Raw genomic sequence first — 17984 nt, forward strand, 5'->3', positions numbered from 1 at the left:
CAATTTAGACAGGAGCCAATTAACCTACCAGCATGTCTTTGGAGTGTGGGAGGAAACTGGAGTACCCGGAGGAAACCCATTTAGGCACAGGGAGAACATGCAAATGCCAGGCAGGTAGTGTCATTGTTGGGATTCAAACCTGCGACCCTAGTGTTGCCAAGTTAAACTTCTGCGGATTTGGTCCAGGGGACCTAGAACTGTATAATTATTTCCAATGTAGCCACATAGGAGGCCCCAAGGGCAGTCAGCTTAAAGTGGTTGTAAAGCAGAAGGATTTTTATCTTAATGCATTCTATGTGTTAAAGTTTTAGTAAACCCAGGACTCTACAATCACTATATATGGTCTACCACAGTACACAGAACATGGAAATGCAATAGTTTAAAAATACCTTTTTTCATCAGCAGTTATAGCAGTCTTGTGACTTCTATCAGTGTCTAGTTAAAGATTGTAGGGGGAGTTTTTCTCCCCTGATTGTCCTATGAGGCTGCAGGACCCATGACCCTTATGTCTTGACAGTGCTGATTGGCCCTGTTCTGATCAAACACACCCTCCCAAGATTAAAAAAAAAAATAACTCTCTAGCAACACACACCAATCTGAGCATGTGCAGCTTGTCCCCCAGCCTCTGTTCTATCAGCAGATGGATTGGGGACAGTGGAAGCAGGGAAGGATCAGAGAAGACAGGATCAAACAGCCTTTTTACACAATGCAGAAGATCAACCCCTTAGGTTCCACAGTAAGTATAACAAGCATGCTTTACTTCATATACAGACTGATTTTACTTGTGGGTTTAGTAACACTAAGATAAAAAAAAACTTCCGTGTGTAGCAGCCCCCCTAATACGTACCTGAGCCCCATCTCGATCCAGCAATGTGCACAAGTGCTAAGGTCATCCAGGATTCTCCCTCCTGATGAGACAGCATCAGCGCCATTAGCTCCTCTGCTGTCATTTAGCCAATGAGGAGAAAGAGGGTGCGGGGCCGAACCACGGTTCGGTGTCTGAATGGACACACAGAGCAGCGGCTTGGGTGCCCCCATAGCAGGCTTTCTGTGGGGGCATTTGGGTAGGAGGGAGGGGACAGGAACGCCAACATGGGACCTGAGAAGAGGAGGATCCAGGCTGCTCTGTGCCAAACCACTGCACAGAGCAGGTAAGTATAACATGGTTGGTATTTAAAAAAAAAAAAAAAAGAGACTTTAGTATCACTTTAATTCTCGGGATTAGTAATATATCTCTTTTAGACTCCAGCGATTCCAAAGTATTACTGGATATTAGTTACAGGAAAATCAAAAAGTCCTTTTTTCAATACATTTTTTTTTTTTTTTTGCTATTACTACTTTGCATCTCATGTTTTTCAACTTCCTTCCTATACTATTAACATTTTTTATTTTTTCATGAGTAACTTACGTCCCTTGTCCTTTGTACAAAATAAATTTGCCAGATCTTCTTACTGACCCCAACGATATTAGAGCATGTTCATTAAGTCAACTTTACATGTCTTAAAATACCACATTTTTCTAATGTTTTACTGTTAGTAAGATTTTGCACCCATGTATTCATTTAGTTACCATATTTTAAGATGTGATTTATACAGATGCAATACCATACTATCGTGTTTTCATCAACCATGTTATACATCTCAAAATTGGTTGTTTTTTTGCAGCTAATGCTTGATATTAGCCTGTGTGTCTTAGCTTATAGTTTATCAGCACTCCAAATCTCAGTTTTTCCCAACCGTATTCCATTTTAATGTGTATGGGATAATGCTATTCTACTGGCCATTTATCTGAGAAGGTTTTAATTTTATAAAAATCATTCTATAACAAATCAGTATTCTGATCATTTTTGATAAATCTACAAAATGTGTCATCGGCAAAAATTTCAATATTTTTATCTATGTCTCCCCAGATCATTAATTAACACATTGGAAAGAACTGGGCACGACACTGATTCCAGCGATACACTGCTGCTAACCTTAGCCCATTTAGCTCATGTTGTGTTATTAACTTCCCAATGTCTTCTGTTTTTTTAAACATTTTTTTACCCAAGTAATTTAATCCTTACATGCTAAACTTCTGTACCAAGTGATTATGGGGAACCGTATTGAATGATTGTAAACTACTGCATTTCCCACAAAAGTCAACCCACTTTACCTATGGCTATTGAGATAGTACAGCGTGTGACATATTCATGTCAATAAGTATGTACTTTTATTACTAGCTGCCTGGTATGTGCATCGTTCATGCAAGAGTGCCATCTAGTGGCTAATTGACATTATTTGTAATGTCTGTATTATGGGAAACTATAATGGTAATTTTTATTTTTTATACCTGTATTTTAAAGCGGAGTTCCAGGCTTTTTTCAGTTTATTAAAAGTCAGCAGCTGCTGACTTTTAATAAACAGACACTCATCTGTCCTACGGTCCAGCGATGCAGCCACCCGAAGCCCCGTTCTTCTCCCCCTCCTCTCTGCTGTGCCACCATAGAAACTCTGGGCAGTCGGCAATGACAGCTTGCGACTTCACGGCCTGCCTTGCACTGCAGATGCAAGAGTTGTGCTGCGCTCTCCGAGTGGACGGGCACTCTTCTGGGACCTGTGACGTGTCCCAGAAGATTTCAGAGAGGAAGGGTCCTGCCTAGGGGGAGAGGAGGAGTTGCTTAGGTGGCCTGAAGTCAGAAGCAGGAAGTGGGACAGGAAGTCCCTCTCAAAACTAGGCACCCACTCCCCCTAAAAAAAAAGACATGCCAAATGTAAGGGGGCGAGGAGTGCTTAAAGTGGAAGTTCCACTTTTGGGTGGAACTCCGCTTTAAACAAATACACGCACACATTAGCTTGACTTATTGGAAAATAAAAACACAGCATTTTTGCTTCCACTTGTTTGGATGTTGGAAATCAGCAGATCTTCACCTCTGGGTCAAATTCCCATGTATAGTTCAACTTCCATTGCAAAGTGAACAGCATATTTGTGTTACTAAAGGAACCCTATTGAGGTCTGTAAACAAGCTTTATTCAATAGAGTTACAAAAATATGCATGTTCAGTTTTGGTGGAAAGAAGATTTTTTTTAGCCACTGTGATGATATCACATGGGCTAAAAAAGGGAATAAAGACAGCACTCCAAAGACAAAGAAGTGACCTATGAAAAAAAATTGTCAATTTAAAGGGGGGTGCCTAAGTAGCTGGCCACAAAGTAAAAGTCAAGCCTGAAAATATTTCTAGTCATAGAGTGATTATTCGAGGAATAATAAGTGGACAATATACTTACCATGATAAATGTTGAGTTGGAGCAAGAAAGGTGAAATCGAGCTATACAAGGAGCCATCATTCTATAATAATGTAGTATCTTTAATAACTTAATTATCATGAAAAATAAAATTATCCCATGCAAACGTCGAAACCACTATAAGAATACAAAATAATCTTTATCAGGTAAATTGAATACATTTTAAATGTATTTTACTTATACATTTTAATTGTTTATTACATATTAATATTATTCAAAATTAAGTATTTTTGATGTTGGATCTCTTAGCCAACATAGACTGCAGCACAGGGCGATACAGTCAGGGGAGGGGAGATATACAGCCATCCTCACATGATGACGCTGTCAGTAACAATTTTGGCGTATAATAAAAGGTTCTGATCTCACTCTTTGTCTGACATTGCAATCCAGTCTTCAAGATTCCTCACAAACTAAAATTCCTTTAGATGCAACAGAACTACTATACCCTGACCTAGATTGTTGTGGGAAAAAGGAGGATAGAACAATCCTTAAGCATGTCTGATTTTCTCAGAATTTTTATGCACTGTGAAGCCCAATAGAATAATGACAATGTATACTACAATGCATGTTAAAAAAATGCACCAAAAATGCATAAGACACAGACAAATGTGAACTAGGCCTAAAAGGAATGCATTAAATGTACTTTTTTATGCTCTTTGCTTAGATAAAATGGCCTGAACTGAAGTTTAGATTAAGACTCGGGATCTAAATTTTCCTGTAATCAGTAGCAATGGACAATATATTGGGTGAATAAAACGATCCACTGTTTTCTGTAATCAGCATAACAAGAGGGTAAATATGTAGCAAAAAAATCTTACCTTTTCATAATCAGCTATCAAGCTGAAATTTATGAATAGTCTGAAAAATCCTCTCTGAAGATGATCAATAAGTTCAACAACAAACATGAAATAGTAGAACCGACTGATGAAATAACACAGGCTGAACATGATTATTGATACCTGCATAAGATAAAAGTTTTTAAATGTTACAGTTAGTCAGGTTGACATGAAAAAATTGCCGCTCAACCCTATTCAGTCTATGTAACATGTATAAGCTGGCCTCAGCCTTGCACCACTCCACACGCCATGTCCTCTGACATGTTTCACCCCACAGACTGGGGCTTAGTCATAGAGTTAATCAAGCTGAACCAACAGAAAAAAAACAGACATGGTTCAAGTTGATGTCGCACCAACAAAAAAAACATCCTATACTGATAGAGTCCCCCACCATTGCTCCTGGCTTCTCCCCCCTGCTGAGTACCCCATGGGAAGCTGCTTGCTATGGGGGCACTCATGCAGGCTTACTCCTGAGCCATGGTCTGTGGGTCCATTGACATACACAGTGTGGCTTTGTCCCTCCCCCTGATTCCTCCTACCTGGGTGTGATTGACAACAGCAGAAGCCAATGGCTCCCACTGGTGCCTCTGAGACAGTGAGCGATGCTGCTCTTGGACATAAAGCTGCATCCACATCGGGCTTAGGTAAGTTTTTTACAAGCCAGAGGATTTTATAACTTGTCTACAGGTGCAAAACAAAATATCAGTGCATGGCATACCTCCAAACAGTTCCATATGTCTTGAAAGTAGGTTTTGATGCTTTTCTGAATAACGGTACTCAGTTGTATGCAGAAAGAAACAAGTATCATAGAAAGAAATACCATCTGTCAATAGAAAAAGTTTATATTTTTTTCAACATTATTGTTTTTTCTTTTGAACAAATTACATTATACTAAAGTTCTGTTCACAAAAATATTTATATGAATGGTATTGCAGAGCTTTAGAATATCATGTAATATGCATGCACAACGTCAGACTGTCAGAAAGGAGTCTCTTTAAAATTATGTTTAAAAAAGCTCAGAGACCCAACAGTCCTACTTAGCACTTATTTGTGTATGTTAGCAACAATTTAGCAACCCCCTTTCCTCCCCTTACCACAGTCTTTTTTGTTTTATTTATTTATATTTGGCTTTCCTTTATCTATATTTGTTTTCTGCTAGGTTTTAATTTTTTATTTATTTTGGGTGCACAACCTATACTTGCTGTCGCTGCCCGTTGTTTGCAGCATGTCACTGCATGCTTGTGCAGCAAAATAATATGCACCAAAGCACTGCATATTTATCCCTATAGCCCCATACATACTATCCATTTTTCCTTCAGATTTACAAAAACCATGTAGTGGAAAGGCGTGCCTGATTGCATACAAATTGAAACTCCTAAGGTTTGACCTCATATTATATGGTTTTGGTAAATCTGAAGAAAAAACTCAGCAGAAAAACTGAAAGCGTGTATGGGGCTTATAGCCCTAGCTGCTATTAAATTTAGGCAATCTCAGGTAGGTTTAAAATAACTGGCAGGGATTATGCAAAAAGAATTGTAGAGGTAGTAGGGGGTGAGCAGGTTTTCTATAAATCAACCTTAGTGAGAACAAGGCCCGGTACATTGTACCAAAATAGTGCAGTTGCTGATCGAGAAAATTTTCCAACAAGCCCAATGAAGCGGATGTGGCCACAGATGGATCAAAATTCATCCGGTCCCCATTGAACCATTTATGGCCAGCTTTACAAACACAAAAATCGTGGGAAACAAAGAGCCATTTAAAAACAAAAAGCTAATTAAATATGCTTTTCTGGATACAGAATATACACATTGTCTGATCCTATCTTTACACAAGATGTGTAAACAGAAAATAGATATACATTTTAGGACAAGTCATCTCACTGTGATTATGGCCTCATGCACACTGGGTATTTTTAGGGCTTATGCACACTGCAGCTCAAAAAAAGCTGCTTTTACAGGCATTTGAGCTTTTGTTTCTTTGTCTAAAAGCTTGAAGAAGCTTGCGCTTTTTGGTGCTCTTTTGAGTGTTTTTTAATGAGCTTTTTTGAACATAATCAATTTTTTTCACAAACCGTTCCTCCCCCCCTTTTTTTTTTTTGAGCTTTTTGCGCACTTAGGCATCTTTTCTGCTTGAAAGCTCCTCTCAAAAATGCGAGTTTGGTGGGGGGTTTTTCTGTCTGTAAGGCCGCGTACACACGCGGGGACTGTTCGCCCAACTTTGTCCGCTGAACAGTGTTTCGGCGGACAGTCCGCCCGTGTGTGGGCTTTCAGCGGACAGTTTCAGCGAACAGTCTGCTGAACAAAGTTTTTCGGAAATTCCGAAAAACTGTCCGCTGAAACTTGGTTTCAGCGAACAGTCCCCTCGTGTGTAGGCTTGTTCGTCAAACTAAGTTCCGCGCATGCTCAGAAAGGATTTACACGCCGAAAGTTGTAATGCAGTGTATAGGAAGTCGTATTTTCCGTCCCGTCGTACGTGCCGTTCACGTCATCGCGCACGGTTTCAGCAAACTGTTCGTTCGTCGTGTGTGGGCAAGTCCGTCCATGCTAATTTTGAGCGGACTGTTCGCTGAAACTGTTTGACGGACAAAGTTGAGCGAACAGTCCCCGCGTGTGTACGCGGCCTAAGAGAACATGCCTGCAACCTGCTGAAAAAGCCATAGTGTGCATGGACACATTGGCTAACATGGAGGGGAGTTTCCAGACAAAACAAAAGCTCAAAAGCCTGTAGGAGCAGCTTCTTTAACCACTTTCAGACCGGACCAATTTGCTGGTCAAAGACCAGACCACTTTTTGCGATTCGGCACTGTGTCGCTTTAACTGACAATTGCGCGGTCATGCGACGTGGCTCCCAAACAAAATTGTCGTCTTTTTCCCACAAATAGAGCTTTCTTTTGGTGGTATTTGATCACCCCTGCGGTTTTTATTTTTTGCGCTATAAACAAAAATAGAGCGACAATTTTGAAAAAAACGCATTATTTTTTACTTTTTGTTATAATAAATATCCCCCAAAAATATATAAAAAAACATTTTTTTCCCTCAGTTTAGGCCGATACGTATTCTTCTACATATTTTTGGTAAAAAAAATCGCAATAAGAGATTATTGATTGGTTTGCGCAAAAGTTATAGCGTTTACAAAATAGGGATAGTTTTATAGCATTTTTATTAATAATTTTTTATTATTTATTTTTTTACTAGTAATGGCGGCGATCTGCGATTTTTATTGTGACTGCGACATTGTGGGGGACCCATCGGACATTTTTGACACATTTTTGGGACCATTGTCATTTATACAGTAATCACTGCTATATAAATGCAGTGATTCCTGTGTAAATGACACTGGCAGTGAAGGGTTAACCAGTGGGTGGCAGTGTAGGGGTTAAGTGTTCCTAGGGGTGTGTTACTAACTGTGGGGGGGTTGGGCTTTCATTTAGTGTACACTGATCTCTGCTCCAATCACATGGAGCAGAGATCAGCGTCACTAGTTGCTAGGCAGAATGGAAAAATGTTGTTTACACAGCATTTCCTCCATTCGGCCGCTCCGTGAGACGATCGCGGGGACGCCCGCGGCGATCGAGTCCGCGGGTCCCGCGACCGGACTCACGGGGGTCCCGACCAGTGCGGGAGCGCGCCGCCGGCGGCGCGCTCCCGGTGGCAGGGCGTCATCGAATATTGGACGTACCTGTACTCCAATATGCCTGCCCGTGCCATTCTGTCGACGTACATCGTCGTGCGCTGGTCGGGAAGTGGTTAAGATGCAGTGTGCATGAACCCTTACAGCTGCTATTTGGGGCATTGGATGTTTTTTGAACTGCCTCTAAACTCCCCTGCATGTTATCCTTCATGTTCATGCACACATAGGCTTTTATCAGCATTTTTTTCACAGGAAAGTTTAGTGCGGGCATTTTTTTTTTTTAGTTGTGATGTTTTAAAGAGTTTACACTAATTCACAAAGGGGGAAGGTGGGATCTGGGGCCCCTTGTTACGAAACCCTCCTGACCGCAGACCCCACAACCCCAAGCCAGGGTTGTGGGGAAGAAGCCCTTGTCCTCATCAGCATGGAAAAAGGAGCTTTGGGGGGGCAGAGCCCCCTGCCCCAAAGCACCCCCCCCCATGTTTAGGGTATGTGGCCTGATATGGTTCAGGAGGGGGGTGGAGGCTACATGCTTGGATAAGGGTCTGGTATGAATTTTGAGGTGGACCTCGGCATTAAGAAAAATAAAGTGGCGTGAGGGTTCCCCATTTGTTTTTATTCCAGCGTGGGGTTCCCTTTAAAATATATACCAGACCCTAAGGGCCTGGTATGGATTGAGCTTCAGCTGTCAGTGAGGAATCCTGCTGACAGCTGATGACTGATTTGCTGTTGAGGACGCAGCGGCCAGCTTCCCGGCTCGCTCCTTAACCATAAGCTATTCACTGGTTTTTAAGGATGCTGGCAGCCCCGCTCCTTGATGCTGCAGCTACTAAATATAGCTTACACTGCTAACACTGCTAAACGCCAGCAAAAAACACCAATACAGAAGCATTTAACAGCATTTCCAAGTCAGTTTTTAGCTCTCTAGTGTGCATGAAGTACATGTAAGTATATCTAAATACAAAAAAAGCATTTACTGTACCTCAAACGCCATAATGAAATAATCCATTAAGCTGGTGATGCGGTAAATTCTTAAAGAGTCTATAGCTGAAGAGGTAACAATACCACCTGAAGCAGGCAACTCTATTAGGAGTGATATCATTGTAAATAGATTGGTTGGAGAGTTATAAAGGACAAACTGTACAGCAAGTGCACTTGTTCCTCTCTCTATCCACCTCTGATTTCTCATTTTCAGTAATGTTGAATGGGCTTCAGTTCTAATGAGTCAAGAGATAATAGGAAAATATTCAAAAATGTAAGTATTGCATATGCACTCGAGAAAATTGACCAGAAGTATTTCTAAAACAATGTTTTAAACAATTTTAAGGCTTACCTTAATCTGCCAAGGCTGATTACAGAACCGTGTTCTCTATAGCATTGAATTTTACCACATTGATAATATATTTGATCTAGAGTCTCTTTGCTTCCCTGTGTATGTGGCTTATAGTTTATTTCTTTTGACAATTCATAAGAGGAAGTAAAAAATTGATTTCTACGTATCAAATAAGAAATCTGGAAGAAAAAAAATAGTTTTAGTAAATAAATAATTAAGTATCAAATATGCTATATGTGGTCAGCTTTGTTCAGTATATTTACTATTTTTTCTGGACACTAAATATCCTGGATAATAACACAATGATCAAATCAAGAAACTATTTTGGGACTTAAACAATGGTCACCGTTACTTCAAACTGCTTCCAAAAATGATAATATATGGTGAAGGGGATTACACTCTGTCCTGGGTAAAGGCAATATGGAGGTTCTTTGTGCAGGGCTAAACAAACACATACTAGCTTTCTGTGTTTTCTTAATTGTAAAGTCTTATAACTAAAAAATAGTAACCATGTAGTATATAGGAATAAGCCATAGCTTATTTAAAAACATACACTGTATTACCAAAAGTATTGGGACACCTGCCTGAACTTTAGTGGCATCCAAGTCTTGGTCTGTAGGGTTTATTTTAAGTTGGCCCACCCTTTGCAACTATAACAGCTTCCGCTCTTCTGGGAAGGCTGTCCACAAGGTTTAGGCATGTGTCTATGGGAATGTCTTTTCCAGAAGCACATTTGTGATGTCAGGCACTGATGTTGAACAAGAAGGCCTGGCTCACAGTCTCCGCTCTAATTCATCCCAAAGGTGCTCTTTCGGGTTGAGATTAAGACCCTTTCAAGTTCCTCCACCCCAAACTCATTCATCCATGTCTTTATGAACCTTGCTATCTCTTCCTAATAAATGTGTCCCTATCTAAAATACAGTGCAGGGAGTACTGAAACCCAACACAACCTCTCAGGGTCCAAAATAGCTGCCCAAATCTCAGGAGATCATTGTGTCCAATCAGACACAGGCTCCCCCAAGTCCTCTATAAGGTGCCCCTAGCCTCAGAGGTAAGCCTAAATCATGTGATCGCAGTGTTTACTTTTGGAAGATAACCAGGAAGTGAGTGGGTAATCTGTGGCTCGCCACGTCACTTCCTGTGCTGACACCAACTTGAGTGGCATCATTGCTCAGTGGGACAGTGGCGGCTGCACTATAATACCCTCCCACAATCATACCACCAGTGAGGTATATATTGTCTTTATTCAGTTCCAACCAGGAAAAAATTATGTGGTGCTTGGCAGGCAACAGCTTCAGCAACTTAGCATTTTATAAATCAGCTGCTATACATCTTCTGCTGATGTGGTGACACTAATTTCCTCTCTTAACCAAAATAATGTAATTCTACAAGTAGCTTACTGCTGTGTCTAATGCTTCTTACCATTTGATTAGATCTATGTGTAGATTTATATTTTCTAATAATAGGGGCTCCTGTAAGAAAAAAGTTCCCTTCTACTGGTCCAGCCTGCAAAAAAACAAACAAATAAATATATAAAAAACAAAATAAAAAACAGCAGGTGCAAAACAAGGTGAATGGGCATAAATCAATTTAGACCCCTTTAACACTTTTGCGACTTGAAAGTTACACATTTTGCCACATTTTTGCCATGATTTTGATGTAACTTGAAGCATTGCCTGTGTAATCTTGAGGTCTATGAACTTTAAGTTGAATCAAAGTCGGAACAAAGTAGTGCAGGGACTACTTTGAAGTCGCACAGATATGAATGGTACTCATTGGAAATCATGGGTTACAACTTGTCATGCAACTTTGCAGTCTCAAGTTGCAGGACAAGTCGTACAAGAGTGAAAGGGGCCTTAGTTGGATCTATGTGTAGATTAAAATTTTCTAATATTAGGAACTCTAGTAAGAAAACAAGTTCCCTGTGTTGGTTCAGCCTGCATAAAAACAAAACCCAGCAGATGCAAAACAAGATGACTGAGCAATAAATACATGCATAAAACAGGATTTTTAAAAATAGCTTACCTGTAAAATCCTTTTCTTTGAAGTACATCATGGGACACAGAGCCATAGTAGTTACTATGTGGGTTATAGGCCACCTTCAGGTGATGGACACCAACTTTTAAATTAAAAAGTGCACTCCCTATATAACCCCTCCCAGTGGTGGGAGCACCTCAGTTTTGTAGCAAAGCAATACACGTTGTACAGGATACCGTGGCTGGGTCCTGGAAGGACGATATGTTTCCCCTCTGTTTGGACTGTGGTCCCTTTAATGGCACAAAAAGGGTTAACTCATCTTTTTAGAGGAAGTGGGTTTAAAACAAGACAGGAAGCTGTAGATGGGTGTGGAGGAGTGTAGAGGAGATTATGGATGGTGTTTTTGTGTACCTGCAACCAAAATCAAAGACTATTTAACTGCGATAGCAGTTCTGGACTCTGCAAGTCGTTGAGACTGAAATCTCTTTCTCTTGCTTTTGCTGCTGTGAAGCTATTTAAATTTAATAAATCTCCTTTTGACTGAAAAGCCTGTGTCCTGCGATCTAGCTGGTTCCCCGAACTTTACAACATGTATACCAAAGAAGGGAGGGACCTCTGTGTCCCCTGATGTACTTCAAAGAAAAGGATTTTACAGGTAAGCTGTTTTTAAAAATCCTGTTTTCTTTTCATACATCAGGGGATACAGAGCCATAGTAGTTACTATGTGGGATGTCCCATAGCAATGGCAACTGAAGGGAGACACAACAATAGTAGGCACCAAGAGACTGGAGGACTCATACTGCAGCCTGCAGTACACTGCGCCCAAAGGCGATATCCTCATGATCTTTTACATCCACTTGATAGAATCTGGTAAATGTATAGACTGAAGACCAAGCTGCGGTCTTGTGATCTGAGCCATGGAGGCTTGGTGATGCACTGTCCAAGAAGCACTAACGGCCCTGGTGGAGTGCCTTTAAAATGAAAAGGGAGGAATTCTCTTCTTTTAAGCCAAAAGCTTGAACAATCGCTTGACGAATCCACCTAAAAATCATAGATTCTGATGCTGCCCGTCCTCTTTTAGGACCGTCAGGCAACACAAACAGAAAACATCTGTTTTTATGCATCCGAGCGGTCACCTTTAAATGCACCTTGACCGCTCTCACCACATCAAGAGAATGTAGTGAACTTTCTTTCAGAGAACGAAGTTCTGAAAAAAAAAAATGAAGGCAGAACAATATTCTGGTTTAATATGAAAAATAACCTGACACTACCTTCGGAAGGAAATTAGGATGAAGCCGCAATCCAACCTTATAGAATAATCCAATATGACTCTTCTTTACAAGAAAGACTGCATTGTGATATTGGTTGTGAGAGGTATTATAGTCCAGTTCGGTGTGTGAATTGAGGTCTTTGTGAGAAGGTGTTTAACCACTTTCAGACCGGACCATTTTGCTGGCTTAAGACCAGAGCACTTTTTGTTATTCGGCACTGCGCCGCTTTAACTAACAATTGCATGGTCGTGCGACATGGCACCCAAACAAAATTGAGGTCCTTTTTTTTTCCACAAATAGAGTTTTCTTTTGGTGGTAATTCATCACCCCTGCGATTTTTATTTTTTGCGCTATAAACAAAAAAAGAGCGACAATTTTAAAAAAAAAACACATTATTTTTTACTTTTTGCTATAATAAATATCCCCCAAAAATATATAAAATACATATTTTTCCTCAGTTTAGGCTGATACATATTCTTCTACATATTTTTGGTAAAAAAAATCGCAATAAGCGATTAATGATTGGTTTGCGCAAAATTTATAGTGTTTACAAAATAGGGGGTAGTTTTATGGCATTTTTATTAATAATTTTTTTTTACTAGTAATGGCGGCCATCAGCGATTTTTATTGTGACTGCGACATTATCGGACATTTTTGACACATTTTTGGGACCATTGTCATTTATACAGCAATCAGTGCTATACAAATGTCACAGATTCCTGTGTAAATGACACTGGCAGTGAAGGGGTTAACCAGGGGGTGGCAGTGTAGGGGTTAAGTGTGTCCTAGGGGCGTGTTACTAACTGTGGGGGGCTGGGCTGTGTGTTAGTGAACATTGATCTCTGCTCCAATGACAGAGAGCAGAGATCAGTGTCACTTCTTGCTAGGCAGAACGGGGAGATGCTGTTTACATCAGCATCTCCTCGTTCAGACTCCCCATGAGATGATCGCGGGTATCCCCGCGGAGATCGAGTTCAGCAGCACGCACGCAATGGCAGAGTGGCAATTTCAACTGGACGCACCTGTACGACAGTTTTCCTGCCCATGCGCCGGTCATAAACTGGTTAATATAAGTTTTGGGATAATATTGAACATTTGTCTCACTGTGTACCTGTCTGCATATACCCCTCTACAGTAACTATTGAATCTGCCATTTACACAATTACGCTGATTGTTATTAACTGCCACTTATTGTTTATGTTGGGTTACATTGTTCTTGTGCTCAGTATTCACTCTAGTAAATATTCTAAGTAGTTCAGTGACTTTTTGTGCAGTTTTTATTGATAACATTTTTTCACAGTATGGAACCCGAGGTGTCAGAGGTAAGGAAGGATCTGCAGAGTCAGGGCAGCCAGTGGGGTATAGAGTCAATTAGCAGCCCCCATGGGGGTACCGCTACATTACAGTTCCATATATTTCATAGGCTTTTCTGGCACTAGGGCTATATTTACTATAATGGCCCTTACAGGCATGTAGGGTGAGATAAGGCAGCACCAAGCATTATAATTCACAAACTGAGTGCCACAGTTCTGCCCAAGATCAAACTAAGGTCCCTGAGTGCTGCTGAAACCACAGATCCATTGTTTGATGTAAAGCCTTACTAAACACACAGTGGGGTTTATTTACTAAAGGCAAATAGACTTTTCACTTTGGAAGGGAAGTTGCACTGCACAAAGGAATTTTCATCAGAGCTTAGTGAATGACAAGTGATTGTAAAGTCTCGTTTTTCCCCCCTATAAAAATAACAAACATGTTTTACTTACCTGCTCTGTACAGTGAATTTTCACAGAGCAGCCTGGATCCTCCTCTTCTCAGGTCCCTCTTCTGTGATCCTGGCCCCTCCCTCCTGTTGAGTGCCCCCACAGCAAGCAGCTTGCTGTGGGGTGCACCCGAGCTGATTCACAGCTTCTTCTGTCCATTCAGAAATGGAGCCCTGACCCAACCCCGCCCCCTCTCTCTACTGAGTGGCTAGCTGACTTTGATTAACAGCAGCAGGAGCCAATGTTGCTGCTGCTGTGTCTCAGCCAATCAGGAAGGAGAATCTCAAATGGATGAGACACTCGTGGACATCGCTGGACAGAGAGGGACCTCAATTAAGCGTTAGTGGGGCTGAGGGGGTTGCTGCACATAGAAGGCTTTTTATCCTATTGCATAGAATGCATTCAGAAAAAAAATCTTCTGACTTTACAGTCACTTTAAATGCTGCTGACTTTCATCATCCAATCATGTGCAAGCAAATAATTAGTTTTTTTATTTTCCTTGCATGTTATTGGAAAGTAAAATTTCATCTCATTCACTAAGCTCTGTGGAAATCTCCCTTGCATAGTGCAACTTCACCTGCAAATTGAATAGCCTATTAGTAAATCAACCCCAGTACCACATAACACGCATTGACGATGCAACCATTAGACACTCAGGTTGAACTGGATGGACTGGTGTCTTTATTCAACCTTAATAACTATGTAACCATTAACAATCCTCACATCTGCCATTTTTAATTAGGGCTGCAGATTTTTTGTAAGCCTCATCCTGAGCATTAAAAGTTGCTAATTTGTGTTTAGTGTTCCTAGTCCTGTATTCCAAAGACCTGGTTCTTGTTTGCCAATCCTGACTTTTGGTTCCTGGAATCTTTCTTTTTGTTTCATTACTTTTGCTGTTTTCTTGTTTTCCAGAGAACTCAGCAATTATCTTGCACGGTTTTGAACTCCAACTGCCCTTCCAGGCTCTCTTGCTCACTGCTCAACATTTATATAGTTCACTGCCACTGTTGGGCTGCTAACTACAACATCATCCTACATATTGCTGTACATATCCCATTTATGGGATATTTATTGATAACCGGTTATTCAATCATTGCTGAATATACACTGCACATGAAAGAGCTCCAACATCTGGGTTAACCACTGGTGCTCTGCTGAGCTTCAGCCATGACATTGGAACAACTGATGATCTTTCCCTTTCCCTTTTCCCAGCCTGTGGGGGGTGGAGCCAGTTGATTGCTACCCAATATGACAGAATGGTACACAGACCAAGGGAAGTGGCACAACATACAGCCAATGGAGCAACAGTGGCAAGATACTTGGGCTAACAGTTCCAAACAATATGGTATCAATGACACAGAATTACAGGCAACACTGATGCGGAAGTTTTCAGCAATGTTAACAGCACATTAGCATATTTTCATAGTTGTATCTTTTGTAAGGCTTACGTTTCTGGAACAGCATCTAGATAGAGTGATGGCTGTAGGCAGAGTAGCAGCACAAGTGGCACTTAGAAGATTAAATCCTAGTACACACATTCGGAATATCGTACAAAAAATACCCCTTTTGAAGTGATCGTATGATAATCTGATCGCTAGAACACAGCTTTTGTCTTAAAATATCCGAAGTTACAAACATGTACATTTTTCTCAGATGATACCAGATTTTAAAATTTTCAATCAATCAGTATAGTTTTTATCCGAAAACACAATACAAATATAGTAAAACCTTGAATTGCGAGTATAATTCCTTCCGGAAACATGCTTGTAATTCAAAGCACTTGTATATCAACGCAAATTTCCCCATAAGAAATAATGGAAACTCAGTTGATTCTTTCTACAACCATTTATTTATGGTCTTTCAGTTTATAGTCCATATAAAAAGATTATAGCAATATGATAGATTGTGTAACCATAAAATGTCAATTCAGCAAGCAAAATACAGGAGCTACAGAGTATAAGAGAGAAAAGAGGCGCTTCTAAGTGTAGCAATATGGTTACATTTAATGAAGGTGCAACATTTAGCAGATAAATCATGTGCTGTGCTATCACCTTAATGATCTGCTCAACCTGCAGCAACAACCTAAAAAAACTAAATTGTTAACTAAAGTGATGTGCTTATAAAATCAAACCCAAGGATAAAAAAAATATAATATATAAGCGACTTATGTCATCATACAGCAAACAACATCATATAGCACTACTACTACACTACACACACATTTCATAAAATATAAATATTGATACAAAAGTGATCCATAAAGTGCTCAAGTGCATACAAGATACTCTGACCACCCAAGGTCAGTTTTCAGCGTCCTTAACCACTTAAGGACCACCGCATGGCAATGTACGTTGGTGCAATGGCACCGACAGGCACAAGCACAAGCCGATCGGACCCCCTCCCGCTGGATGCGGCGGTCCGTTTCGCTTCAGGAGCGATCCGGGATGAGGGGATGGACGTTGGTTTCTGGCCACCCCCTCTCAATCGCTCCTGGTGAATGAGAAGCTTCCCCCGCTGTGTATACTAAACACAGGCAGGGAGGAAGTGATGTCATTCTCCTCGGGGCGGTCTTTTTGACCGGACTACGAGGAGAACACTGAAAGTAAGTGTGCACCAACACTACACTGACATGTAGGCACACATAGGCACACAACCCCCCCCCCCCCGATCGCCCCCCGCCCCCTCCCCCTTTCAGTCACAGTGTTACTGATTGCAGTGATCATTTATTTACTGATCACTGCATTTAGTGTCAGTTGTGACAGTAAAAACTGTCAGGGCAGATAGTGTTAGGTCCAGGGTAGCCCCCTACCACCCCCCAATAAAGGTTTAACCCCCTGATTGCCCCTAGAGTTAACCCTTTCACCCCCTTTTGCCAGTGTCACTAAGCGATCGTTTTTCTGATTGCTGCATTAGTGTCACTGGTGCCGCTAAGTAGCTAGTTATTTTTTTAGGTTCACCGCCAGGTTTTTATAGTGCTAGGTACCCCGATATACTACCCAATAGCGGTTTTAACCCCCTGATTGCCCCTAGTTAACCCTTTCACCCCCTTTTGCCAGTATCACTAAGCGATCGTTTTTCTGATTGCTGCATTAGTGTAACTGGTGCCACTAAGTAGGTAGTTATTTTTTTAGGTTCACTGCCAGGTTTTTATAGCGCTAGGTACCCCGATATACTACCCAATAATGGTTTTAACCCCCTGATTGCCCCTAGTTAACCCTTTCACCCCCTTTTGCCAGTGTCACTAATCGATCGTTTTTCTGATCGCTGCATTAGTGTCACTAGTGTCGCTAGGTAGCTAGTTATTTTTTTAGGTTCACCGCCAGGTTTTTATAGCGCTAGGTACCCCCATATACTACCCAATAATGTTTTTAACCCCCTGATTGCCCCTAGTTAACCCTTTCACCAGCGATCACCGTATAAGTGTCACTGGTGACGCTGGTTAGCCAGTTAGTTATTTAGGTTCCCCGTCAGGTTTTTATATAGCGCCAGGGACCCCCATATACTACCTAATAAAAATTTGAACCCCCTGATTGCCCCTAGTTAACTCTTTCACCAGTGATCACCGTATAAGTGTTACGGGTGACTCTGGTTAATTCGTTTGCTTTTTATAGCATCAGGGCACCCACCATTTATTACCCAATAAAGGTTTAACCCCCTGATCACCCGGCGGGTGATATCAATTAGGTTTTGGGGTCAGGGTCTGCGTCGCCCCAGGCAGCGCTAGGTTAGTGCCAGTACAGCTAACACCCACGCACAAAGCATAAACCTCCCGTAGTGGTATAGAATCTGAACAGATCAATATCTGACTGATCAGATCTATACTAGCGTCCCCAGCAGTTTAGGGTTCCAAAAAAACGCATTGTTAGCGGGATCAGCCCAGATACCTGCTAGCA

At 41.1% G+C, this 17984-nt stretch overlaps 1 protein-coding gene across 1 annotated transcript in view; it reads right to left on the minus strand.

The window, feature by feature from the left end:
* The window catches only part of PKD1L1 (polycystin 1 like 1, transient receptor potential channel interacting), a 358247-nt gene that overhangs the window by 44031 nt on the left and 296232 nt on the right, over nt 1-17984 (minus strand). Inside the window, exons 39-44 of the mRNA XM_077491844.1 lie at nt 10506-10589; nt 9084-9262; nt 8733-8967; nt 4839-4943; nt 4103-4243; nt 3267-3401 (exon numbers count right to left, since the gene is read on the minus strand). Of these exons, the coding sequence (XP_077347970.1) occupies nt 3267-3401; nt 4103-4243; nt 4839-4943; nt 8733-8967; nt 9084-9262; nt 10506-10589 (879 nt within the window). The remainder of the gene's footprint in view (nt 1-3266; nt 3402-4102; nt 4244-4838; nt 4944-8732; nt 8968-9083; nt 9263-10505; nt 10590-17984) is intronic.

This window comes from Lithobates pipiens, unplaced genomic scaffold (genome assembly GCF_037356315.1).
Source record: "Lithobates pipiens isolate NorthernLeopardFrog02 unplaced genomic scaffold, aLitPip1_a1.2 Scaffold_19, whole genome shotgun sequence".
In the NCBI taxonomy this organism is placed as follows: domain Eukaryota; kingdom Metazoa; phylum Chordata; class Amphibia; order Anura; family Ranidae; genus Lithobates; species Lithobates pipiens.